This window comes from Oncorhynchus clarkii, chromosome 15, assembly GCF_045791955.1.
Source record: "Oncorhynchus clarkii lewisi isolate Uvic-CL-2024 chromosome 15, UVic_Ocla_1.0, whole genome shotgun sequence".
Taxonomy (NCBI): domain Eukaryota; kingdom Metazoa; phylum Chordata; class Actinopteri; order Salmoniformes; family Salmonidae; genus Oncorhynchus; species Oncorhynchus clarkii.
The window spans coordinates 30763076-30789727 of record NC_092161.1 but is presented as its reverse complement, the minus strand read 5'-3'; the positions used below and the strand labels follow the sequence as shown (position 1 = coordinate 30789727).

At 41.0% G+C, this 26652-nt stretch overlaps 3 protein-coding genes across 5 annotated transcripts; 2 read left to right on the top strand and 1 right to left on the bottom strand.

The window, feature by feature from the left end:
* Window positions 1-307: 307 nt before the first annotated feature.
* Window positions 308-10209, bottom strand: LOC139367200 (zinc finger, AN1-type domain 1). Of its 3 annotated transcripts, none has more exons than XM_071105366.1 (8): window positions 10114-10209; window positions 9416-9458; window positions 9190-9229; window positions 8866-8993; window positions 4315-4406; window positions 3909-4030; window positions 1021-1176; window positions 308-578 (listed from the first exon to the last, which is right to left on the bottom strand). In XM_071105366.1, the coding sequence occupies exons 1-8, from the start codon at window positions 10166-10168 to the stop codon at window positions 402-404; spliced, it is 813 nt and encodes a 270-aa protein (XP_070961467.1). In that variant the 5' UTR covers window positions 10169-10209; the 3' UTR covers window positions 308-401. The 3 variants fall into 3 exon arrangements, with proteins under 3 accessions (XP_070961467.1, XP_070961469.1, XP_070961468.1); XM_071105368.1 differs by having other exon boundaries at window positions 10141-10185; XM_071105367.1 differs by lacking the exon at window positions 10114-10209 and adding an exon at window positions 9578-10107.
* An 860-nt stretch (window positions 10210-11069) lies between these two features.
* On the top strand, window positions 11070-14043 carry LOC139367201 (charged multivesicular body protein 4C). The gene is made up of 5 exons (XM_071105369.1): window positions 11070-11427; window positions 11771-11948; window positions 12207-12315; window positions 12509-12656; window positions 12757-14043. The coding sequence occupies exons 1-5, from the start codon at window positions 11190-11192 to the stop codon at window positions 12813-12815; spliced, it is 732 nt and encodes a 243-aa protein (XP_070961470.1). The 5' UTR covers window positions 11070-11189; the 3' UTR covers window positions 12816-14043.
* A 1055-nt stretch (window positions 14044-15098) lies between these two features.
* LOC139367199 (GTPase IMAP family member 4) lies at window positions 15099-19641 on the top strand. The gene is made up of 3 exons (XM_071105365.1): window positions 15099-15219; window positions 15846-16601; window positions 17023-19641. Exons 1-3 carry the CDS (start codon window positions 15189-15191, stop codon window positions 17034-17036), a joined length of 801 nt encoding a protein of 266 aa, XP_070961466.1. The 5' UTR covers window positions 15099-15188; the 3' UTR covers window positions 17037-19641.
* Window positions 19642-26652: the final 7011 nt, after the last annotated feature.

Genomic DNA, 26652 nt, shown 5'->3' with positions numbered 1-26652 from the left:
TCAGATCCCCATCAGATCCCTATCCCCATCAGATCACTATCCCCGGCAATGCCGTAACATTGCTTGCTCACTCCAATTGAAATGCATGTGGCTAGCTTTCATTACTGTCAATAGTGAATTCCAAATTGCCTAAGTGGCCCAGAGGATCACAATAATAAGGGAAATGTTTTACTATCAAATAGGTACTAGAGAACCCACATTGGAAGCCCTTTTCCAGATCATGACTACAATACCACCCCCTGTATTTCACAAAATACACATTCGTACATTGTATTTTCTAAGCAAATGGAGCACATGCCAAACTGCCGTAAATCAAAACTTTAATATCCTAAATAAAAAAACACATGTTCATAGTATTCCAACGACTCAAAATGATTTAGACCATCGGTGTCGTGTGCGAGTCAGGACTGTGGGATGTAGGCAGAGGTGTCCTCCAGGCCTGAGCAGTCGTTGTCCAGGTACTCAAGGATCACGTCGCCCCCGTTGTAGAGGGCCGAGTCTGGGTGAGCCAGCATGGAGAGAAGAGTGTCGTCCATCTTGAGAGCTTCGCCCGTCTGGGGGTGGCACAGCCGCAGTTTCTATACGTCAACAACAACGCCACGGGGGGAGGACAAAGTCGTTTTTTAGTAAGAGGTATCTTAGAGACAGACCAACAGGAAAGTTTGCCATGCGCAGTCGATCACCTGCTGGGTGTCGACAAATGGTGGCGATTCAACATGTAGAATAGAATGGAAACAAACAGAAAATGGCGGCCGATGTTCTGTGGTCAGTGGCGATAGGATGGATAGCCATTGCGCACTGCCAATGTCCGTGTTGGTATGTTTCGTCTCTAATATTTGCATAATGACAATGGTAGAATAGGTTCTTCTGCTTGGAGACAGCTCGTGATAGTTTTCGGTTACCTTTCTGTTAATACATTGTTCTAAGATGTTTCAAAAAGAGAGGTTTCTAAAAATGTGTTTGATGATAGCGGTACAATAGGTTGATTGGAACCTGCTGCTCGAGGCTGTTTTCTGTTACCTTAGCCGTTAGTACGTTGTTGTTGTTCTTGAGGCTGGCCAGTGAGGCGGCGTAGTCCACTACTTTCCCCACACTCCACTTGGAACAGAAAAACATAGGCAGGCTGGAGTCTTTGCCCTCTCTGGGAAGGAAGACATTGAAATAGGTCCTCTCTGTCTGGAAAGCAAAGTTAGAGATGTAGACTTGTATATCAAATCAAATGCAAAAGCACATAAAAGACACTGACTCTTCATAGAATGATGACAAGTAGATGCTGTTTACAGCAGGGTTCCTAACCTTTTCACCATGCCCCCCCCATTTTTACTATCACTCCCTTTTTATTGTTTATTGACATAGCCTATATTAAACCAGCTTGAATGTTTAATTAGGGCCCTAAGAAAAATTTGGGAAGTCCATTTCCCTCAATTCCACGTAGTTTAACAAGACTCATGGCATCTTTTGGATAGGCTATTTAATCATAATAATAATAATAGATAAGGAAAATGCATCCCGCTACCAAATATGTTTTATAGGCCAATGTTTTCAACTTAATTATACACATATTTCTCTTCTACAGAAAGTGAATAGATCAATTGATAGTCACATTGTATAAGATTACTTCCAAGCAAGTTTCTTTGACTCCTCAACTTCAAAAAGGTCATAGCTCAGCTTCTGAATATCAGAGACAAACCAAAGATATTCCCATCAGAGGTGACTCTTCCTCGGGTGTAAACCTTCCTTGACTCGAGGGGGGAATATTTGTTTATTATTTGCGATTGTTTAAAAAAACGATGCATAAATCTGCCATGCTTTAGGCTAGATACAAGCGGTAAAATGCCAGCGGGAGAGTCGACTGCTGGGAATATCTTTGGTTTGTCTCTATGATATTCAGCAGAGGTACGACCTTCAAAAGATGAGGAGTCAAAGAAATTAGAGGGTGTCATTTCTTTGACTCCTCAACTTTAAAAGGCCATAACTCAGCTTCTGAATATCATAAAGACAAACAAAAGATATTCCCATCAGAGATAACTCTTCCTCTGGCATTCTACCGCTAGGCTAAAGCATCGCAGAGACTTATGCATTGTTTTAGATTGGTTTAAACAATTGCAAACAAATATACAGTATATACACTACCGGTCAAAAGTTCTAGAACACCTACTCCTTCAAGGCTTTTGCTTTATTTTGACTGTTTTCTACATTGTAGAATAATAGTAAAGATATCAAAACTATGCAGTAACCAAAAAGGTGTTTATGAGATTCTTCAAATAGCCACCCCTTGCCTTGACAGCTTTGCATTCTCTTGGCATTCTCCAAACCAGCTCCACCTGGAATGCTTTTCCAACAATCTTTAAGGAGTTCCCACATATGCTGAGCACTTGTTGACTGCTTTTCCTTCACTCTGCGGTCCGACTCATCCCAAACCATCTCAATTTGGTTGAGGCCGGAGTATTATGGAGGCCAGGTCATCTGATGCAGCTCTCCATCACTCTCTTTCTTGGTAAAATAGCCCTTACACAGCCTGGAGGTATGTTGGGTTATTGTCCTGTTGAAAAACAAATGAAAGTCCCACTAAGCCCAAACCAGTTGGAGTGGCATATTGCTGCAGAATGCTGCGGTAGCCATGCTGTGTCACAGTGTCACCAGCAAAGCACCCCCACACCAATTCCGTGCTTTACGGTGGGAAATACACATGTGGAGATCATCCGTTCACCCACACCGCATCTCACAAAGACATGACGGTTAGAGCCAAAAATCTCAAATTTGGACCCCAGAACAAAGGACAAATTTCCACCGGTCTAATGTCCATTGCTCGTGTTTCTTGGCGCAAGCAAGTCGCTTCTTCTTATTGGTGTCCTTTAGTAGTGGTTTATTTGCAGCAATCAACCATGAAGGCCTGATTCACACAGTCTCCTCTGAACAGTTGATGTTGAGATGTGTCTGTTACTTGAACTCTGAAGCATTTACTTGGGCTGCATTTTCTGAGGCTGGTAACTAATGAACTTATCCGCTGCAGCAGAGGTAACTCTGGGTCTTCCTTTCCTGTGGTTGTCCTCATGAGAGCCTGTTTCATCATAGCACTTGATGGTTTTTGCGACTGCACTTGAAGAAACTTTCAAGGTTCTTGAAATTTTCCGTATTGACTGACCTTAATGTCTTAAAGTAATGGGCTATCGTTTCTCTTTGCTTATTTGAGCTGCTCTTTCCATAATATGGACTTGGTCTTTTACCAAATGAGGCTATCTTCTGTATACCCTCGACCTTGTCACAACACAACTGATTGGCTCAAAAGCATTAAGGAAAGAAATTCCACAAATTTACTTAACCCGTTAATTGAAATGCATTCCAGGTTACTACCTCAAGAAACTGGTTGAGAATGCAAAGAGTGTGCAAAGCTGTCATCAAGGCAAAGGGTGGCTATTTGAAAAATCTCAAATATATTTTGATTTATTTAACACTTTTTTGGGGTTACTACATGATTCCATATGTGTCATTTCATAGTTGATGTCTTCACTATTATTCAACAATGTAGAAAACAGTAAAAAAAATAAAGGGAAACCCTTGAATGAGTAGGTGTGTTCAAACTGTTCTAAAACTTTTGACCGGTAGTATATATTTGTTCTTAACTGACTTACCTAGTTAAAAAAAACAGCATAAATTAGGTTTTTACTTCTTGACCCAACATAGTATGTGGCATTATATATATATATCACAGCCCCACTTGAATAATACCATCACAGTTCAAGTCTACACACCACAGTCTCTGTGTCTGAATCTCAAATTACACCCTATTCCCTAAATAGTGCACCACTTTTGAACAGAGCCCAGTGGGCCCTGGTTGAAAGTAGCCCACTAGGGAATAGGTTGGACGCAATCACTCTGCATCTCGCTCTCCATCGCTCTGGTAGTACCTGTGGCAGTCCCTTGTCTCCCTCAGCATGAAGCTTTAGTTTCATCAAAGTCACCTTGGCTGCTGTTGCAGCATTCTTTACTCCCTTACGACCTTTCCTCGGAGGCAAAGCCTTCTTGGACTCTGTTCAGTCAAGAGGGTAGAACCCAACATTTTGGTGAACACTGCCCTCATGTGGACAGGCTAAAGAATAGCAGGGATAAGCATATCCTAAATGGCCATGGATGTCATACAATTTATTTTGAAAAAAGACTCCCAAATGACACCCTATTCCCTATATAGTTCACTACTTTTGACCACAGCCCTGTGGAAATAGGTAATAGGGTACCATTTGGGATATAACTCCAATGGACTCAGTAAAAGCATTTTTGGGGGGTTTGTGATGAAAAGTTGCGACTGTGACTAACCTACAATCTTCTGCACGAGCGCTTGTGTGGCAGCCATGCGAGGCTTGGGCGTTTCCAGTTTATCACACTTGTGGTCATCTTGGTGACGATGGCTGGAGAATAAAGAAAATGGGGGTATGAGAGGAGCTTTTAACACACCCATCATCTGTCTTTCCACTGCAGGCGGTCCACGGCTAGATCGCAAAGATATATATTTTCTAACATTACATTTTTAAGGAATATTTCGAACAACTGATTAAACCAATTTTGGCCAAGGGATCCATGAAATATGTTCTAGAGGGTGTAATATAATACAATGTAATATTATTAGTCTAAAATGTATGTAATTAATCCTGGGAAACATGGTCTTGGGAGGCTCACTGGGATATTGGTATCCATAGCGCTCCACCAATTATCCATTTGTCAAATTATAATACTTCTTGTATTCCCAGAAAATGTTTAAAAAAATCAACTACATACATGCACTGTAATTTAAAATGTGCATCAGCATGCTTCCGTTCGGGTAAGTCCATCTTGAGACCCTGTAGCCAGTATGCACTTCCTCAAAATAGAATGAATCTGCAGTGCCTTTAGAAAGTATTCACCCATTGACTTTTTCCACATTTTTGTTGTGTTACAATACCCCCAGTCACTACAAAGAACTCAGTTTCCGGAGAGGAAGGAAACTGCTCAGGGATTTCACCATGATGCTAATGATGACTAAAACAGTTACGGAGTTTAATGGCTGTGATGGGAGGATACAAGGTTGTGGATACATCCTCAGTTTTCACGCCACAATACTAACCTAAATGACAGTGAAAAAAGGGACAGCTTTACAGAATAAAAATATTCCAAAACATCCTGTTTGCAAGAAAGTAAAACTAAAGTAAAACTGCAAAAAATGTGGCAAAGAAATTAACTTTATGCCCTACAACATCACTGAGTACCATTCTTCATATTTCTAAGCATGGCGGTGGCTGCATCTTGTTATGGGTATGCTTGTCACCATCAAGGACTAGGAAGTTTAAGGATAAAAACAAAATAAATAGAGCTAAGCACAGGCAAAATCCTAGAGGAAAACCTGGTTCAGTCTGCTTTCCAACAGACATTGGGAGAACAAATGTACCTTTCAGCAGGACAATAACCAAAAACAAAGGCCAAATATACAATGGAGTTACTTACCAAGATGTCATTGAATGTTCCCGACGGGCCTAGTTACAGGTTTGACTTAAATCAACTTGAAAATCTATGGTAAGACTTGAAAATGGCAATCGAGACATGATCAACAACCAACTTCACAGAGCTTGAAGAATCTTTTAAAGAATAATGAGCAATTTTGTCAAATCCAGGTGTGTAAAGCTCTTAAAGACTTACCAGAAAGACTATCAGCTGTAATCACTGCGAAAGGAGATTCAATGTATTGACTCAGGGGTGTGAATACTTATGTATAGAAATATTTCTATATTCCATATTCAATAAATATACAAAAATATCTAAAAACATGTTTTCACATTGTCATTATGGGGTTTTGTGTGTAGATGGGTGAGAAAAAAAAGCAATTGAATCCATTTTGAATTCAGGCTGTAACAATAAAATGTGGAATAAGTAAAGGGGTATGAATACTTTCTAAAAGCACTGTATGATCACTCAAGAAATCTGTCATTAACAGACATTTTTGCCAAGGAGATTTTAGTCGCGTAATTTCACATCTACCTAAAATGTTTGGTGCAGTATTTCTCAAGTGAAAAATGTGCATGTCTCGTTGAATGACAACACTTCCTTGAAGAATCCCTATTGTTGACCAATCACCTACAAAGGGGCTAGGACTTGAGCTTGCCTCAATAAAACATTTTGTGCACACGAACAGGCGAAGGTCACAAAATATTATCATAATATACACGGTATATACAAAAGTATGTGGACAGCCCATCAAATGAGTGGATTTGGCTATTTTTTTATTTCATCTTTATTTAACTAGGCAAGTCAGTTAAGAACAAATTCTTATTTACAATGAAGGCCTAGGAACAGTGGGTTAACTGCCTTGTTCAGGGCAGAACGATAGATTTGTACCTTGTCAGCTCAATCTAGCAACCTTTTGGTTACTGGCCCAAAGCTCTAACCACACAGAGGATGTCTTCCCTGTAACACACTGTGTTGAGATTGCCTGCAATGACAACAAGTTCAGTCCGATGATGCTGTGACACACCGCCCCAGACCATGACGGACCCTCCACCTCCAAATCGGTCCCGCTCCAGAGTACAGGTCTCGGTGAAATGCTCATTCCTTCGATGATAAACGCAAATCCGACCATCACTCCTGGTGAGACAAAACCGTGGCTCATCAGTGAAGAGCACTTTTTGCCAGTCATGTCTGGTCCAGCGATGGGTTTGTGCCCATAGGCGACGTTGTTGCCAGTGAGGTCTGGTGAGGACCTTACAACAGGCCTTACAAGCCCTCAGTCCAGCCTCTCTCAGCCTATTGCGGACAGTGTGAGTACTTATGGAGGGATTGTGCGTTCCTGGTGTAACTTGGGCAGTTGTTGCTGCCATCCTGTACCTGTCTCACAGGTGTGATGTTCAGATGTACCGATCGTGTGCAGGTGTTGTTACACGTGGTCTGCCACCGCGAGGACGATCAGCTGTCCGTCCTGTCTCCCTGTAGAGCTGTCCCAGGCGTCTCACAGTACGGACATTGCAATTTATTGCCCTGGCCACATCTGCAGTCCTCATGCCTCCTTGCAGCATGCCAAAGGCACGTTCACGCAGATGAGCAGGGATCTTTATTTTGGTGTTTTTCAGTAGAAAGGCCTCTTTAGTGTCCTACGTTTTCATAACTGTGACCTTAATTGTCTACCATCTGTAAGCTGTTAGTGCCTTAACGACCGTTCCACAGGTGCATGTTCATTAATTGTTTATGGGAAACAAGCATGGGAAACAGTGTTTAAACCTTTTACAATGACGATCTTTGAAGTCATTTGGATTTTTACGAATTATCTTTGAAAAGGCAGGGTCCTGAAAAAGAGACGTTTCTTTTTTTGCCGACTTTAGATGATTCTGTGCTTCCAACTTCATGGCAACAGTTTGGGGAAGGCCCTTTCCTGTTTCGACATGACAATGCCCTCATGCACAAAGCGAGGTCCATACAGAAATGGTTTGTCAAGATCGGTGTGAAAGAACATGACTGGCCTGTACAGAGCCCTGACCTCAACCCCATCGAACATCTTTGTGATGAATTGGAATGGCAACTGCGAGCCAGGCCTAATCACCCAACATCAGTGCCTGACCTCACGAATGCCCTTGCGGCTGAATGGAAGCAAGTCCCCACAGTAATGTTCCAACATCTAGTGGAAAGCCTTCCCAGAAGAGTGGAGGCTGTTATAGCAGCAAAGGGGCCCCAACTCCATATTAATGCGCATGATTTTGGAATGAGATGTTCTACGAGCAGGTGTCCACATACTTTGTCAATGTAGTGTGTGCACAAACTATTCCGAACTGTTTTGGATGGGATGTATTGCTGTCTCTACCTTCTTGCCGTTTGTGCTGTTGTCTGTGCCCAATAATGTTTGTACCATGTTTTGTGCTGCTACCATGTTGTGTTGCTACCATGTTGTTGTCATGTGTTGCTGCCTTGCTATGTTGTCATCTTTAGGTCTCTCTTTATGTAGTGTCGTGATGTGTGTTTTGTCCTATATTTATAATTTAAAAAATGTCATCCTAGCCCCCACAGGAGGCCTTTTGCCAGGCCGTCATTGTAAATAAGAATTTGTTCTTAACTGACTTGCCTTGTTAAATAAAGGTTAAATGAAAAATAAATAAATGGGAAGCATGCGGAAGCCTTGAGCTACATCCATTTTTTCGTATGGAATATCATGATATACCCATTGATTTGAAAAGAATATAGCTTATAAATGCCCCATGAGCTTAGTTCAACTGTCGTACCCCATCAGAACCCAAAATATAAGCTTGTTCCACTAAATATTTCAAAAAGAACACTGTATAGCCTCAAAACATTGTTAAAACTAAAATTGAGATATAATGGACGGGTCGGTCCTCGTAGCTATAGCTCGTTCTATGAATTTGAGTGGTTACATTTCTCCAGGCCCACCCATCAGGTTTTTACCAATTGCAGGAAATTTGCTTGAAAACTGCAACATTTTCACTCCAATGCCAAGAGGTGGGCCTTTAAAACTGTCTTTCGGGGCTTGAGACACGGTTTGTCCAGCAATGCACTGGCAAAGTCATAGCAATAACATACAAAGAGTTGTATTATCTCATTCGAGGTGGTCCCTGATAAATTTGCTGTCACAAAAAATGTCCCGGACCCAAAAAGTTTGAGAACCCATGCTCTACTCCTCAACCAACACATCACCTAACACTAGTTTCAGTAGATCTGGACCCGTATTCACAAAGTGTCTCAGAATAGGAGTGCTGATTTAGGATCACCCCTGTCCATCCATTGTGAAAAGGCAAAACTGATCGTAGATCAGCACTCCTTCTGAGAAACTTTTTTAATATTGTCCCTGTTCTTGTTGGAGAGACCAGGGCAGACAACGGAAAGAAACATGACACTTACGCCAAACAGAAATGTTTCTGACAGTGTGGACAAATGACTGGCAACAGTTCTTTCCCTTTGCAGTCTTCAAATGTGCATGGGTATCTCGTACAGCCACCAGATATCTGGACTTCTTTTTTAACGTCCACCTGAGAAAAACATTTTCAATCATGACTGGATTCAAAATCATGAGAAAACTAGTTTGCCATTAAATCTCAACGCTGAATATGCGTCCCATTTGGCCCCCTATTCCCTATATAGGGCATTACTTTTGGGTCAAAATAGCAGGCTCTGGTCTAAAGTAGGAATTAGGATGCCGTTTGGGACGCAGGCAGGGTTTCTTACCACAGGACAAGCGTGCAAATCTCGACTTCTGTGTTCAAGGCTGGAAGGAAAGTAAAAAGACTTGTCTAGTAGTCAATCACAAAAACATGTTTTTATTTTTTATATCACATTCAAACCCAAGAGCCATGGTGAGTGAATTTAGTTAAACGCATATACACAAGTCAGGCCGTCATATTTATCGCCTGGATAAATAAAAGGTTAAACAACAACAAAAATCTGATCTTACCAGAAAACACCCCTGCAGGCATCACAAATGAATGGTAGAAAATCTGGAGGAGAAATTGGGATAGACAGTAGTAAAATGCATTGACAACTTCAACATAATGCCAAACTCAAAGGCTAGCAGCAGTGATAGCAAAACGATGGTGGATAATTGAAGATGTCCCACCCAGACAGTTTAATACTAAAAAATGTTTCAGTATGCACCAACGCATTAGCAGCTGGGTCTGGTCTGCTTATTTCGCTGTAACGTTATAAGAACCAGAAGAAAATAGGGAGTGGGATGTCACCTCTTCCTTCTCTGGTGATAGGATTGGCAAGCCACTGCTAACTGGCTAGCTCCTGCTAACTGCCGATCTAGCCACTGCTAGTTCTAGCTGCCCTTGCTGACTCATTATGGATTCCAAAGAGACTAACAAAGCTTTTGTGTTTCTAGCTACTTCTAGAGAGAAATAAGAGCTCAATTAAAATGGCTACACTTAAAAATTGACTAAGTGTTATTAACTAGCTAGCTAGCAGCTAACTGTTGTCAACAGCTAACAAGTTAGCCAGCCTTACAGTGATTAGCATAGCCATGTAGCTAGCTAACCAATTAGCAAGTTGGCAAAACAAACGGTAGCTACAAAAACACAACATTTAACGTGAAGCAACATAGTTAATTCTTTCGATCACATAATTCTAGTAAAAATGTTTTTTAATGAAAACCTGTCTGATGGCAGGACTTTATGTTACAATGTTTCCCAATGTCTAGTTCAGCCATGATTCTTCTTGCATCAACTTTTCAACTTTGGCCACAGATGTAACAATGAGACAGATATTTCACCGGATGTAAAAATGTGAAGCATTAATACCACTCACTACCAAATATGGTGGTGGTCGGCAGTGGGAGAAGATGGGAGCGAGATGGATTTTTGCCGAAATTCTGCTAATTTTCTCATCGATTAAACATTTGATCTCAATGCAGTTTTCTGTTTTCAAAACTATAAATATGTTACGAACAGAGTGGCAACGTTTTGTAGAATTCACCCTTTGTCAAAGTTTTTGTTGTTGTTTTGGAGTGCAAGGGCGAATTATTGCACACGCGCACTTCACAGAGTAGGCGTTCTCTAACGGAGATGCGCAAATATATGCTAGAACTCGCCAATCGGCTCTCGCTAGTTCGTGTTTGGTTCTGTCCAACTCCTTGCTTGTTCTGCCGACTATGACTATAACGGGCGGTGGTCTATCTTATGTTACTTATAAAAATCTTTGCTCTGACCATGCAACGGACTCACGTGACTAAACATAAACCAATCTCTGTCCATGATAAATTGATACGTTGTACTAACTAGTAATGATACATTTATGAGTGATACATTGTAAAAAAAGGCCTACATTGTAGGTGAATTATTCCACTGTAAATGTTTTGTTTTTTAAATGATTATTGTGTTGATTATCTTGACATTAAATAATTAGATACATTTCCTTAAGCCTATCCTTTATATGCAATATTTTCTCATAGGGGCCTAGTTATTTATCTCTGTAAAATTCACGTTTTTTCATAATAGCTAGGGCCTAGGCCATTGTGTCATTCATTATAAAAGCCAATTGTTATTTTCCACGGCCAGCCACAGGTGTCACATTTCAATAATCGTCATTCAGGTGTGTGGGACTGGCTAGCTGTTTTTGAATTGAAGCCGTCGTACCTGAATTGCAACCTGCACCTGGCGCGACTTTCTCCAGAGAAGTCTAACGAGCGACATTTGAAAAGTAACTTTAACTGAATAGAAAAAAAGGCAAAAATGAGCAAAATTTCTAAATTGTTCAAGGGAAGCTCAAGTTCGAGCTCTTCTAGCCACTATCCAAGCTCTTCGAAATCGAAACATGGCCATCGGTCTCGGACAGGACCTACCCCGCAGGAGGCCATTCACAAACTTCGAGAAACAGAGGCGATGCTGGCGAAAAAACAGGACTTCTTAGAAAATAAAATTGAACAAGAAATTATGATAGCAAAGAAGAATGGCCTCAAGAATAAACGTGGTATGTATTGTGAAATTGTCACGTTTGCATGATTTGGTTGGTCCGTGTTGAACCACCTGAACCTAAATAATCTGTATCGATAGGATCCCGTCTTTTCTGGTGAAGTATTTTGTTCATTGTCAATACAGGGAACTCCTACAAACAGACAATAGTTGTGTCAATGCTGCTTGCAGCCCAATCTTCTATCGGTTACTTTTCTTTAATGACTCCTATCTAGTTCATACTAATGTGTGTCCTTATTTACCCCTTCTGCCATTGCTTTTTTTTCTTAACTACTAAAGATGCAAACGGTACTTCCATGTGCTATTTAATCATCATCGTAACCATATTTTTGTACCACCAGCGGCCCTCCAGGCACTGAAGAGGAAGAAGCGCTTTGAGCAGCAACTCACCCAGATTGACGGGACCCTCTCCACCATCGAGTTCCAAAGGGAGGCATTGGAGAATGCCAACACCAACACTGAGGTCCTGAAGACCATGGGCTACGCTGCCAAGGCCATCAAGGGGGTCCACCAGAACATGTGAGTTAACAAGGGTAATAACCATTAAACACCAGGTATGCACCGCAAATGGCACCCTATTCCCTATAGTGCACAACTTTGGTCCTTGGTAGCTATCAAACACTGTCCTTTCTCAATATTTACTTTATTGCCAGTTATATGCTCCTAATTCTATTTAAACTGGAGTTGAATGTTATATCAGGCAAAAAAAAGAGGATCATGTCTAACTAGACCTACTACTATTATACTGTTCCTAAATCTTCTCTCTTTTCCTCCCAGGGATCTGGATAAAATTGACTCTCTGATGCAGGACATCACTGAGTCACAGGAAGTGGCCCAGGAGATCTGTGATGCTATCTCCCGACCTTTCGGAGATGCATTTGATGAGGTAACCTATTTACTGCTCACCATTTCTCAAAGAAAGACATCTTAATTCATCCTCATAGCCTATTCACTGTGACCAGTGGAGGATTAATTTATTTAGCTGCTTGATGGGCTACTTAGGTTTTGTGACTTCCTGATTGCCAAACATGTACAATACTGCATGCATCTCAATGGCTCCCATTCGGATTATCCTGCAGGATGAGTTGTTAGCGGAGCTGGCAGAGTTGGAGCTGGAGGAGAGCATGACGAACATGGGCAGAGTGCCCAGTGTGCCCACTGCCAAGCTGCCCGCCGCCAAGCTGCCCACCTCCAAGCTGCCCTCAACTCGACCCAGCCAGCGCACTCGTAAGTACAGGACAAGGGTAGTTGAAGTGTATGCTAGTTTTTATAATACAGTCGGCGTTAAACCGACTCCAGGTAACAGTTTTGAACTCCTGTTTTACAGCGTCCAAGAAGAGCGCAGAGGATGACGACATGCAGATGCTGGCAGCCTGGGCAGTGTAACTAACGCACACCAGACTCTAAATGTACAAATGTTCATTTTAATGTTTTTATCTTTTTATTCTAATCAGTTTCTTAGGGAAAAGCCAATGATCTCTATTTTGTTGGATTGTTTTTATGTGTGTTGTACAATTATGGAAGTGAAGAATTGGAATGTGTGCTCTGGCTAAGTGATTTTATTACTGCTACATTACACAATTTTCTGTCAATGAAGGATACAGTTGCTAGTGAAAGTCTACACACCTCTCTTTAAATTTAGCTGCCTTAAAATGAAAGGGATAGTTTGCCTATTTTAAAACGGTGCCAGGGAAACTAAACCAAAGCAAGGATTGCTGTTGTACTTTGTCCATAGACCGCTTTCTGAGTAAGGAAACCAATAACATTTTTGCATTTGTTGCACAAATCCCATTTAAGTCATGGTACTGATATTAAATATGTTCATATCTATACTGAACATAAATTCTGACAATCCCGCAGGTGAAGAAGCCAGATGTGGCGGTTCTGGGCTGGTGTGGTTACTTGTGGTTGTGAGGCCAGTTGGACCTACTGCCAAATTCTCTAAAATTGTTGGAAGTGGCTTAGGGTAGAGAAATGAACATTAAATTCTCTGGCAACAGCTCTGGTGGGGCTTTCCTGCAGTCAGCATGCTAATTGCACACTCCCTCAACTTGAGATGTCTGTTGCATTGTGTTGTGACAACTGCACATTTTAGTGGCTTTTTATTGTCCCCAGCACAAGGTGAACCAGTGTAATGATCATGCTGTTTAATCAGCTTCTTGATATGCCACACCTGTCAGGTGCATGGATTAGCTTTGCAAAGGAAAAATGCTCACTAACAGGGATGTGCACAAAATGTAAGTTTTTTTTGTGCATCTGGAACATGTCTGGTATCTTTTTATTTCAGCTCAAGAAACATGGTACCAACACTTTACATGTTGCATTTTATATTATTGTTCAGTGTATAAGTGACTGATTCACAATCAATTGTAGATGCTTTTGTATGATTTGTTCATGGTATGTAAAAAATGCTAATATCGGCACTATGACTTGAATAGGTTTTGTGCCACAAATGCTAAAATGTTCACATTTGGTAACAGTGCCTAGGAAATAAAGCAAATGCAAGGATTGCTCTCATACCTGTTCCATAGACTGCTTAGCCTTACAGGGTAAGGAAACCAATGTGTCATTTGGGTGAACTATCCCTTTAAATCTAAAAAGGGAATCAACTGGACATTTTTTTTGCCTAACAATCTACACAACCAACTCCACATTTTCAAAAGTGAAATGTCTTAATTGTTTCAGTATTGTGGTAGACGCATCATGTTATGGGAATGCTTGTTACCGGCAGCCTGGGAAGTTTGGCAAGATCAAAAGAAATATGAAAGGAGATAAAAGTTAGAGGAAACCCTGCCACGGGCTTCTGAATTCCTAACCCTGGGATTGTTTTATTTTTCAGCGGGAAAATTTCACAAATGTTGATGCCAAAGACGGACCGTAATGGCCTTCCTATAGGCGTTAAGTGTTCCTGAATGGTCCAGTCTTAGACCTGAGTTAAATCTGCTTGAAAATCAGTCAAGGTTTGAATATTGCTCTCCATCAATGACTCCCAACCAAATTTACTGAGCTTGAGTAATTTTGACAAAAACAATGGATAAATGTTGTCCTAAGATAAATTTCAGCTGTGAATCATTATACATAAGATTCTACACTTGTGTGAAGACATACACAATCAACACATTTTTTAAATTTCTATAATTGTGGAGTAGGTTGTGAACATCTACTTTTATCCTAATGTTGTATTTCATTTGAAGGCAGCAAAACGTGTAGACTTTCAATAGGCACTGTACTGTATGTCCCTTATCAGTAGGCTACTTCACTTTGTAAAAGGTGCTGGGTTTGAAAAACATAAGTGTTAGTGAATTAAAGAATATGAGTGAAGCACTATGCTATGAATATTACTTTTAGAGTTGGAGTTTTACAGAAATATAATTTTTGTAAATATGAAGGATGTTGAAGATTTTAACAAAATAAAATTACTCCGTTTTTTGTTGTAATTTTCAGGAAGTTGTATTTTTTTTTACTGCAATTTGCTCCAGTAATGTGACCACTGTCCAATGGGAGTAATTTGGGAATGCAATAGTTGGTCAAATACCTGTCAGGGCCCGCACAAGCCACAAACCTCCACTGTACAAAAAACTAATCGAGGAAGGCTGCACTGTCCGCAGGAGGTTCCAAGGGGGCACCATAACACAAGTTTCACGCACACACGTCCTGCTAAAATGTATATATAGTCCCGCGCCGTATGTCAACCAAGCAGGAAATCCTTCTCCAGCGGATTAATTGCTGAATACAATTATAGAATAACGAAGCACCGGCATGGAATCAGAGAAACAAGTTCAATCAACAGGTGGGTCTCAAAATATAAACGGTGTCTCAAGTCAATCGATACAACTAATCGAACAAAACCGATTAAAAGCCGGTTATCGATAGTTTACGGAATGCTAACAGCTAGGTAGCTAGGTTAGCCAGTTTAACTCTGATCCGAATGTGACACGTTAACTTTATAGTTTACTAATTTGGCTGATGACACATAGAAAGACTCCGGTTTCAACCATAAATAACCACACACGAGATTAACTGGCTGGATTTTTTTGTTGGCACGGACTAACGAATGAAAGTCAAAGTGATTACTAGCTGTCCGCTCTCCTCATAGACAATGCTCATGCGTAGGGTAGGCTATATGATTTGGTTCTAAACTGGCTTTATATCATTTTCAATAAGGGATTTGAAGTTGATAAGAATTATGCACCGCTAACTAACTAAATAATAAATAATCCATGGCGGGAAGTAGGGGTGCCGAAGATGCTGCCGCACCCCCTGATAAATTCATTCATTCCACAACATGAGTGAACTAATCTTAATTACTCCTGTGTTAGCGGAGAAAAATACTCCCCAGGTGTGCGTTAAATAAACTGCGGAAACAGTATTAGCTAAAAAGTCCTTGCTAATGACTTGTCTTATGTGTACCCTCAGGAGAGGATGTGCCTGACCCAGAGGAGGAGGAGAAGAGGCTGGCGGCCGCAGCCCGGGAAGCCAACCGTTTATCTGAACTGCGGCTGGTGCTCTTGGGCTGGAGGTGGCCTGGGAAGAGCCTCACAGGCAACACCATCCTGGGCCGCGAGGAGTTCCGCCTAGAACGGGCAGCCGAGTTCTGTGTCAAGCGTCAGACTGAGGTGGAGGGGCGCCAGGTGACAGTGATAGACACGCCGGGCTGGTTTTCAGCCCAGACAACGCCTCTCCTCTACCAGCAGGAGATGGTACGGGGCGCCTCTATGTGTGGTCCCCCTGGCCCCCACGCCTTCCTGCTTGTCATCCCCGTGGGCATGTTTACTGAGGTGGACCGGGGCCGCATCGAGGAGCACCTGGCCCTGTTTGGGGAGAGCGTGTGGAGGCATACTATCCTAGTGTTCACTTGGGCTGAGGTACTGAGGAACATGTCCATCGAGAGACACATCAAGCGGGAGGGGAAGGATCTGCAGTGGGTGTTGGAAAAGTGCAAGAGGAGATACTTTGTCATCAATAACTGCATATTTGGGGAGCACCCCCAACTGAGGCGGCTCATGGAGAAGATAGAGAAGGTGGTGGCGGAGGAGGGCATCTATAACCCAGAGGAGGTGGAGGAGAAGAAACATCTGGACCAAAACCAGAACCAGAACCGGGAGCTTGGGGCAAGGCCCAAAGTGAACTCTGCTGTAGGATTGGCCAAACTGGACGTGGACCCGCCCCACAGTGAGTGACAGCTTTACTGACAACTCAGACATAGTCTGGTACCAGGAAACAGCAGTCTCATAGGCTGAACCTCAGACCGGGTGAACTGTATAATTTTTGCTCTTCACTCCAAAACATGTGAACTTGCATTACAGTTGTATTATTCCACTTATGGTAACTGTATTTGAATTACTCATGTAGTAGTCATGTACCATGTAGTGTGGAATTAGTCTCACTACCTCTCCCCTCAACCCTTTTTAACATTTCTTCCTTCATTTTTTTTCTATAACTATTCTCTCAATTTGTTAGGATTGTCCAGGACAGGGCAATATTCCTCTCCAGTAATATCAATACTGCTATTAACTAGCCTAGATATTTTCACATAGACTTGACAATGACGTTTCTTCCAATTATATTGCATCTGTTATGTGTCCATTTTCAGATTCGGTGGATTGACTGACTGACTAAAGGAGAGATACAGATACAGAGATACAGAGATACACCACAGTACCGATTTTAAGAGCTGCCGGATCTACATCCATGCATCACCCTTAACCTCAAGGCCTGTATTCACACATTGTCTCAGTGTTGATCTAGAATCAGTTTGCCTTTCTAGATCATAATGAACGAGACCAGTGAGGGGCGACCTAATCCTAGATCAGCACTCGTACTCTGAGACAATTTATGACTACAGACCCAGATTATTTTAGAGTTTTAAGATATATTTTTTAATTTATATCAGTGTGAGCGATATTATCTGTAACTGGATGTAGGCCAACATTATGCTGTTTGAGACTGTTCCCTCCCACCTATGACAGCTCTGATGAAATGTATCTATTTGGGGGTTAGATTTTTACTCATTTAGTTTGCACATGAAATTTAAAAAAGAAATATGACCAAGAAAAAAATCCCAGACATTCATACAGGATGATGAAAGAAACGCTAAATGACTTCAGATGGTATTTTTTTAATTTGACCTTTATTTAACTAGACATGTCAGTTAAGAACCAATTCTTATTTTCAATGACGGCCTAGGAACAGTGGGTTAACTGCCTTGTTCAGGGGCAGAGCGACAGATTTTAAACTTGTCAACTCTGGGATTCGATCTTGCCACTAACCACTAGGCTATCTGCTACCTGCCTAGTGGTTAGAGCGAGGGCCTAGTATAGGCTACCTGCCTAGTGGTTAGAGCGAGGGCCTAGTATAGGCTACCTGCCTAGTGGTTAGAGCTAGGGTAGATGGAAGGCCTACCCTTTGTTCCATGAAGGGAGGATAATGGGAAAACTACAGTACGAGACAAGTCTCTCTGAGGCTGGGAAAGAGACAGGGAAGTCCCTATGATACTTCTTAACCAATTATTTACAGTACATACTAGACAGCAGAGCTCTACAGAGCAACCATTTTACTCTCATATGCATCTAAAAATAGATGTGTTGATCAAGTATGAGCACATGTGCGACTTGTGATTTATTACCCCAGAAAATAACTGCTGTAGACATTTTCAAAGTATTTGTTTGTGTGATTAGCTACCTTTATGAAACAAAACAAAGAACTATGAAATCCATATAGCTATCCCACCTCGAGCAGCAACGGTGCCTGGGTGGGCTGTGCGCACTGAGGGAAGTGCTGAACGATACATTTTTAAGAAGCGCACTGGCATAGAAGTTGGTCGAATTTACCCGAAAGTCTACTAAAGTGTGACTTTGTCCTCCTGTTTCTTGGCAGTGTACATCGTTTTGTTCACTCTCTAGGTTTTTAAAAATTTTATGTTAAGAGTTTGCTCAACTGCTAGCGAAGAGACACGTCGGAAAATATCATCTCTCACAGACAGACATGTGAGTCGCACCATTACAACGGTGAAGGCCCTCCTGTTAAAGAGGCAGCTGAACATTTGTCTCGCCTAAGTGACTCAAATATTTCAGGTTAAATTGTAATTGGTTGAGCATGGAACACTCTTAAAACTCCTACATTTTTCTATTTAGGAGCACATGTGCTCATTGTAAAACATGTTAGTGTAGAGCCCTGGACAGGTATTCTCTACAATTGCACTACTAGATTTGAAAATGTTAAATAATTGTCTGCGAAAATGTTGTTCAGGGAAATTGTGTGTGGAAAAGTTACCCAGTTGTGACCAAACCTAAATTGGCATTTTAGACAATGTTTTATCAAGCACTTGAAGTGCAGGTACTGTTTTACTCTACTAGTAGAGAATCCAAATATCTATGTCTGGGTTTTGTTCATGGTTGTGAAATGTTACATAAATATACAAAATCCACATGTAATAAACCCAACCTTCTATGCAAGCGTATAGCTACTGAAATGTAATTTTAAATGTAATTGTGTAATGATAAATTAATGACACATTGCGTTTCATTTTTATACATCATTTTGGCAGTTATATGCTTCCATAACACTCTAAGTAGGGTCACTTAATTATTCAGATTGGTTAGAAATGAAACATGATGTAGAATTGCAACATGACCCATGTTGATAGCATTGCGATAGGCTTAACACTGTGAGTACAAGTATGTCTCTTATCATATCATTATTGTCATCATATTATAATTGTATATTATTATATACTGTAGGTCTTTTATTCTTAATTTCTTCATATTCTGACAACCAATACTAGCTACTGGTAGGTACTAGCACAAACTCACATCCAGTGGTGGGTATAATACGTATTTCCTTCCATGTTGATAATATATACACACCCTTTCACATCTCCATACTGATGATACGCATTGATGTTACATATTATTCTGTTAGCTACACTTACGGGAATGCACATGTGCTGTAAGGGTTCTGAGTCGAGCAAAGTATCAGCACAGAAATATCTTTAAAGTTCTGTTTCGAGTTACCGCTGGTTGAATGATTTATCAGAGGGAGACGAGGTAGGTGTCATCTCTAGTCGGTGCAACTAGAGTAGTCTTTTCTTTCCCTTTATAATTGATGCTGTTTTGTTTGTGTGAGAACTATGATTTCTATATTTTGTCTATTGCCGTAGTAGACAATTCTATCTTTCCTAAAGTATCCAAATAAAGTGTATGTTTCGCTGGAATGTATGTGAACCTGTGACCTCCAGTGTTTTTGTCAAGTCCTTACAATCTGAAGGCAAAATATCAATTGATCTTTCCTCAGTTCCTTGTATGCTCTCACCTCCTGCTCAAAACCCATTGGAAAGGAAGCTCAGAGGGGAGGGAACATGGACCTTCTCCTCAAATATGGTTAAGAAGGCAAGGAGATTTGAGGAATCACAGAAAGACAGAAGCACGTGCGCACCTCGTGACAACTTTTTTTTTTTACCAGTTGTAGGTAGGCTATATTGGTTGTCATTATGGAGACACCTATTTTCAAACTTTTCCCTTAAAACATATTAAAGCGTTGGAACTGATGCGCATCAATAAATAACTGTGACAAAGCTCAGGAAAACGGCGGCTCTACAGCGCATTAGATAGATACATTCGCCATATCAAGCCAAGGGATTCACGCATGCTCAGTCCTTGGATCTCGATCATTGCGTGGAGAGGACATTTGCATGCTTCTGTTATGGGGAAAAGTCCACAAAGAAACGGACATTAAATGTGGAGAATGATACATTTGCATATGTTGGCCATCAATTACCTTATTCATTTATATGCCTATGTAGGCTACTGTAGCCTACAATTTGACACAATAAATAGCCTATGTTGAAATGACAATATCACGGGAGTCAAATCAATTTGTGCCACTTGTGTAGCCTACCATTAGCTGGCAAACAAATTTAACATAAAGCCTATAACTTTAGTTTATTGTTGTTGTAAGCCTTGTGTTATTATGCAATTATTAATGGCCTTGTTTGGTTTAATCAATAATTGTGACCGTGGTCACAGTTCTATCGCAATTGCCGATCAGCTATTGTTAGAATGCATTAGATTGAAGGTAACAGTCAGTCAAATCAAATTTTATTTCTTCATCTACTTTGTGCGTGACACAAGATTAGGTTACAGGTAAAAACAAATAAAAAACACTGGCTGTTGGTTGACAAGCATTCAGGTCATATCCATAATTTATTATTCATATTTGATTCAGGGATTGAAATTACAACACCATCCTCAGTAACCTATTCCAGCAGGCTATGGGGCAACGAAGCACTTCTTACCTCGAAATCACCTCGCTGTTTATGTTGAATGAATTAGTCTATCAATTTAAACTAAGCAAGCTGCTAAATCATTGATTTACATCTTGCCTAGGCTACTGTAGGCTAAAACTACACAGGTCTAACAGGGGCTATATGCTACCTGCATCTAGCTAACCAAATCATGGCACAGTTTAATTAAAATCATAAACCCAGATTTGAGTCAGTAGGCCTAGCCTATGCCTATTGAAATGACAAGTCAATATCGCAAATAGGCCATTTATAATGGTTTGTAGGCTAGTCTTAACATCTGGCACATAATAATGGCACCATTTGCCAGAAAATAGCCTAACACTGTTTTTTAAAAGTTTAATGAGGCCAAATTATATTTTCTCTTCACTCTCTACAAAGAGAGTTCTCATCTATATTATTCGTAGCTGTCTATATACCACCACAGACAAAAGCTGGCATTAAGACTGCTCTCAACCAACTCTATAAGGCCATAAGCAAAGAAGAAAGTGCTTACCCAGAAGTGGCGCTCCTAGTGGCCGGGGACTTTAATGCAGGCAAACTTAAATCAGTTTTACCACATTTTTATCAGTATGTCACATGTGCAACCAGAGGGAAAAAAATCTTATACCACCTTTACTCCACACACAGAGATGCATACAAAGCTCTCCCCCACCCTCCATTTGGCAAATTTGACCATAATTATATCCTCCTGATTCCTGCTTACAGGCAAAAACTTAAGCAGGAAGTGCCAGTGACTCGCTCAACGCGGAAGTGGTCAGATGACGTGGATGCTACACTACAGGACTGTTTTGCTAGCACAGACTGGAATATGTTCCGGGATTCATCCAATGGCATTGAGGAGTACACCACCTCAGTCATCAGCTTCATCAATAAGTGCATCGACAACGTCGTCCCCACAGTGACTGTACGTGCAGTTAAAGTCGGAAGTTTACATACACTTAGGTTGGAGTCATTAAAACTTGTTTTTCAACCACTCCACAAATGTCTTGGTAACAAACTATAGTTTTGGCAAGTCGGTTAGGACATCTACTTTGTGCATGACACAAGTCAATTTTCCAACAATTATTTACAGACAGATTATTTCACTTATAATTCGCTGTATCACAATTCCAGTGGGTCAGAAGTTTACGTTCACTAAGTTGACTGTGCCTTTAAACAGCTTGGAAAATTCCAGAAAATGATGTCATGGCTTTAGAAGCTTCTGATAGGGTAATTGACATCATTTGAGTCAATTGGAGGTGTACCTGTGGATGTATTTGAAGGCCTACCTTCAAACTCTTTGCTTGACATCATGGGAAAATCAAAATCAGCCAAGACATCAGAAAAATAATTGTAGACCTCCACAAGTCTGGTTCATCCTTGGGAGCAATTTCTAAACGGCTGAAGGTACCACATTCATCTGTACAAACAATAGTACACAAGTATAAACACCATGGGACCACGCAGCCGTCATACCGCTCAGGAAGGAGACGCATTCTGTCTCCTAGAGACAAATGTACTTTGGTGCGAAAAGTGCAAATCAATCCCAGAACAACAGCAAAGGACCTTGTAAATATGCTGGAGGAAACAGGTAAAAAAGTATCTATATCCACAGTAAAACGAGTCCTATGTCGACATAACCTGAAAGACAGCTCAGCAAGGAATAAGCCACTCCTCCAAAACAGCCCTAAAAAATCCTGACTACAGTTTGCAACTGCACACGGGGGCAAAGATTGTGCTTTTTGGAGAAATGTCCTCTGGTCTGATAAAACAAAAATAGAACTGTTTGGCCATAATGACCATTGGAGGGAAAAGGTGGAGGCTTGTAAGCTGAAGAACACCATCGCAACCGTGAAGCACGGGGGTGGCAGCATCATGTTGTGGAGGTGCATTGCTGCAGGAGGGACTGGTGGACTTCACAAAATAGATGGCATCATGAGGCGGGAATATTATGTGGATATATTGAAGCAACATCTCAAGACATCAGTCAGGAAGTTAAAGCTTGGTCGCAAATGGTCTTCCAAATGGATAATGACCCCAAGCATACTTCCAAAATTGTGACAAAATGGCTTATGAGCCACTGGGAATGTGATGAAAGAAATAAAAGCTGAAATAAAGAATTCTCTCTACTATTATTCTGACGTTTCACATTCTTAAAATAAAGTGGTGATCCTAACTGACCTAAAACAGGGATTTTTTTTTACGAGGATTAAATGTCAGGAATTGTGAAAAACTGAGTTTAAATGTATTTGGCGAAGGTGTATGTACATTTCCGACTTCATTGTATATATAAATTATAATTAGCCTATTTTGCATGTTATTTTGACATTCCTTCGTGTTACAGTTTGCAAACAATGTAAAAAAATATATCTTTGAGTTAATAAAGTCGTATACAGACATGGTCTCTTGAGTAAGGCAGCTCCAAAATGCAGGTGTTTCAGTCTAGCTCAGTGCTTTCTGTGGTGGAGGGGCAGCCAGCGAAAGCATAGAGTGTAGGCTCTGAAAATTGTCTCTAGTTACGCTGTAATTGTCTCTGTCTTCTATCACTCATGGGGATACTACGTCATCGCAGAATCTTCAGGGAGAGCTAGGCAGTTCAAGCGCTCTTGGGTGCTGCCATAGATTTACATTAGAAGCGCCCGTCCAAGAATGCTCAAGGTCATTAGCCACAGATAAAATGATGTCAAATCATGCTATATCTACCGTGGCTTTGATTGGACTGATCATGTCAACATCATACTTTCACAATCTTAGCTCGCAAGCTAGCAGTCATCATCATGAATCACATTGACCATCTACCGGCAAATCCTTTGCAAACCTTGTCATATGAAGAGAAAGCATAGATAAAACATATCAGTGCTCATCAGCCATTGGACATGAACAATACACAACAAGTAAGAAATTGCAAATGCCTGCTATTCGTTGGAGAGGATGTGTGGTCCAAGTCTGGGTTTAAAGGATTTAAAGCATCTGTCTGAAAGGGTCTCTTTTCCAAGCTTAAAAGGATAAACATTCACACGCTACACCATGGGCCAGAAAAGGTTGGATACATTGGCCATGCTTTCAATCCAGCATGACTTCAGAACTCGGAACTGGGAAATCTCCGACTTCGGTGCGTTCGAGACAACTGACGACTTAGAAAAAAACGAGCTCCGGCTGGGAAAATATACTGAACAAAATATAAACGCAACATGCAACACTTTCAAGGATTTTGCTGATTTACTGTTCATATAAGGAAATCAGTGAATTGAAATAAATTCATTAGGCTCTAATCTATGGATTTCACATGACTGTGCAGGGGTGCAGCCATGGATGGGTCTGGGAGCCAGACCCAGCCAATAAGAACAAGTTTTTCCCCACAAAAGGGCTTTATTACAGACAGATATCAGACGATGCCGCAGTTGAAGAAGCCTGATGTAGAGGTCCTGGGTTGGTGTGGTTACACGTGGTCTGCAGTTGTGAGGCCGTTTGGACGTACTACCAAATTCTCAAAAACAAAGTTGGAGGCGGCTTATGGTAGAGAAATGAACATTAAGCTTTGGTGGACATTCCTGCTGCACAGCATGCCAATTGCATGCTCCCTCACAACTTGAGACATCTGTGGCATTGTGTTGTGTGACAAAAGTGCACATTTTAGAGTGGCCTTTTTATTGCCCCCGGCACAAGGTCCACCTGTGTAATGTTCATGCTGTTTAATCAGTTTCTTGATATGCCACACCTGTCAGGTGGATTAATTATCTTGGCAAAGGAGAAATGCTCACTAACAGGGATGTAAACAAATTAGTGAAAAACGTTTGAGAGAAATAAGCTTTTTGTGCGTATGGAAATATTTGGGATCTTTTATTTCAGTTCATGAAAAATGGGACCAACACTTTATGTTGCGTTTATATTTTTGTTCAGTATATTTTCCTTACTTTCTGACCACATAGGTCTACTAAAATACTTCAAATGGTAAGTTGTGTCTCTCTCTCTCTCTCTATGCACGTTTTACTGAGTTACACAAATCCACAAGTCAGTAGAAACCATATTTATTTAAGCAAGTCAGCCATATCAGCTATGGTTTTTTAAAAGGCAGCAAATGAGGCTGAATAAACTTTTTCGCTGCCAGATGAGGCTCTGCTGAGGTGTAGCGGTTGTAAGGATTCACTCCATGGTGCTGAAATGAAACCTTTTAAAAATATATTTTAAATTTAACCTTTAGTTAACTAGGCAAGTCAGTGAAGAACAAATTCTTCTTTATAATGACAGCCTACCCCGGCCAAACCCTGACGACGATGGGCCAATTGTGCGCCGCCCTATGGGACTCCTAATCACGGCCGGATGTGATTCAGTATGGATTCGAACCAGGGACTGTAGTGACACCTCTTTGTGGGCACCGTTTGTCACCGTTATAGTGCAATTCATGTTTTGTTTAGTGTTGTGTTGTGTAGTGGCTTTGCTGGCATGCATTAAAAATGAGTTTGCCCCACCAAGATTTACATGTTAAAATTGCCACTGCAAACATCTTGCCCCCTCCCCTGACAATCCCATCCACAGTGATTGATTGACAGGCCAAACTATTAAATGGATAGTTGACCCAAATTACATAATGACACATTGGTTTCCTTACCCTAAGTGTCCACAGCAGCAGAGCCAATAAAATACATAATTTGAAGAAGAAAAATAATTGTGGTAATTCATATCTTGCAGTTAAACTCGGAATATGACTTGAATCTCAAGAGAAGAAAGGTTTCAAAACTGTCCTGAACATATAGACCTAGACAATATCCAAAACAAGCTAACAATGACTTTTTATTGTCAATTCCAAAACTAAACTCACCAATCTGGGAAGTACAATCGTTAAAGTATTCAATAATCTATCTGTGTAGTTTGGATGGAATCAAGGCATTAGAATGTACCAGAGGCCACCAAAATAGCTTGTTTGCAAAAAAAAATATCACCCCCAGGCCCACCCAGCCCAGACTCACTGGCTTGCTACTTGTTCTACTAAATGTACTTAAGGAAAACACCGTCACCAGCGAAAACACAACGAAAGCCTGATCACCAGCAAAAACACAATGAAGGCTGGACTACCAATGAAAACAACAAAGGCTGGTCTGGTCAGACCAGCTTGACCAGCATCCGACCAGCTTGACCAGCATCCGACCAGCTTGACCAGCATCCGACCAGCTTGACCAGCATCCGACCAGCTTGACCAGCATCCGACCAGCTTGACCAGCATCCGACCAGCTTGCAATTTATGCTGGTCTATTGTGTTTTTTTTCTCAACATGGAAGACTATCATGTGAACTCAATTGCATCCTATTCCAAGTGGACCTGTACTCTATGAAAAGGTTGCACCACTAGATGGCAATAAGACATCATGTTTGTACTTATAAAACCCAGCATTCAGTTGACAAAACGTACAAAAATAATACTATGGTATTAATATTAGATGGGTGTTTGCCAGGGTTTTACCATATTATTATGCTCATGGACATGTTGTTTAATATACTATAGCAATACTATAATATATGTATAATTACGCAAGAAGGCCCGAGGAGGTGTGGTATATGGCCAATATACCACGGCTAATGGCTGTTCTTATGTGCCTGGATACAGCCCTTAGCCGTGGTATATTGGCCATATACCACAAACCCCCCGAGATCCCTTATTGATATTATAAACAGGTTACCAACGTAATTAGAGTAATACAAATATGTTTTGTCATACTCGTGGTATGCGGTCTGATATACCACGGCTGTCAGCCAATAAGAATTCAGAGATCGAACCACCCAGTTTATAATAAATGATAGTACATTGTTGGACTGCCCTCTGACACCACTACAAACCACTGACAGTATAGAGGAATCCTCTTGACAGTCGGCAGTGCACCTCTCCATTCCCTACATGCCCTCTTCACCCCTGTCCTCACCTCAAGTGGCCCACCTGAGGTGGGGTATA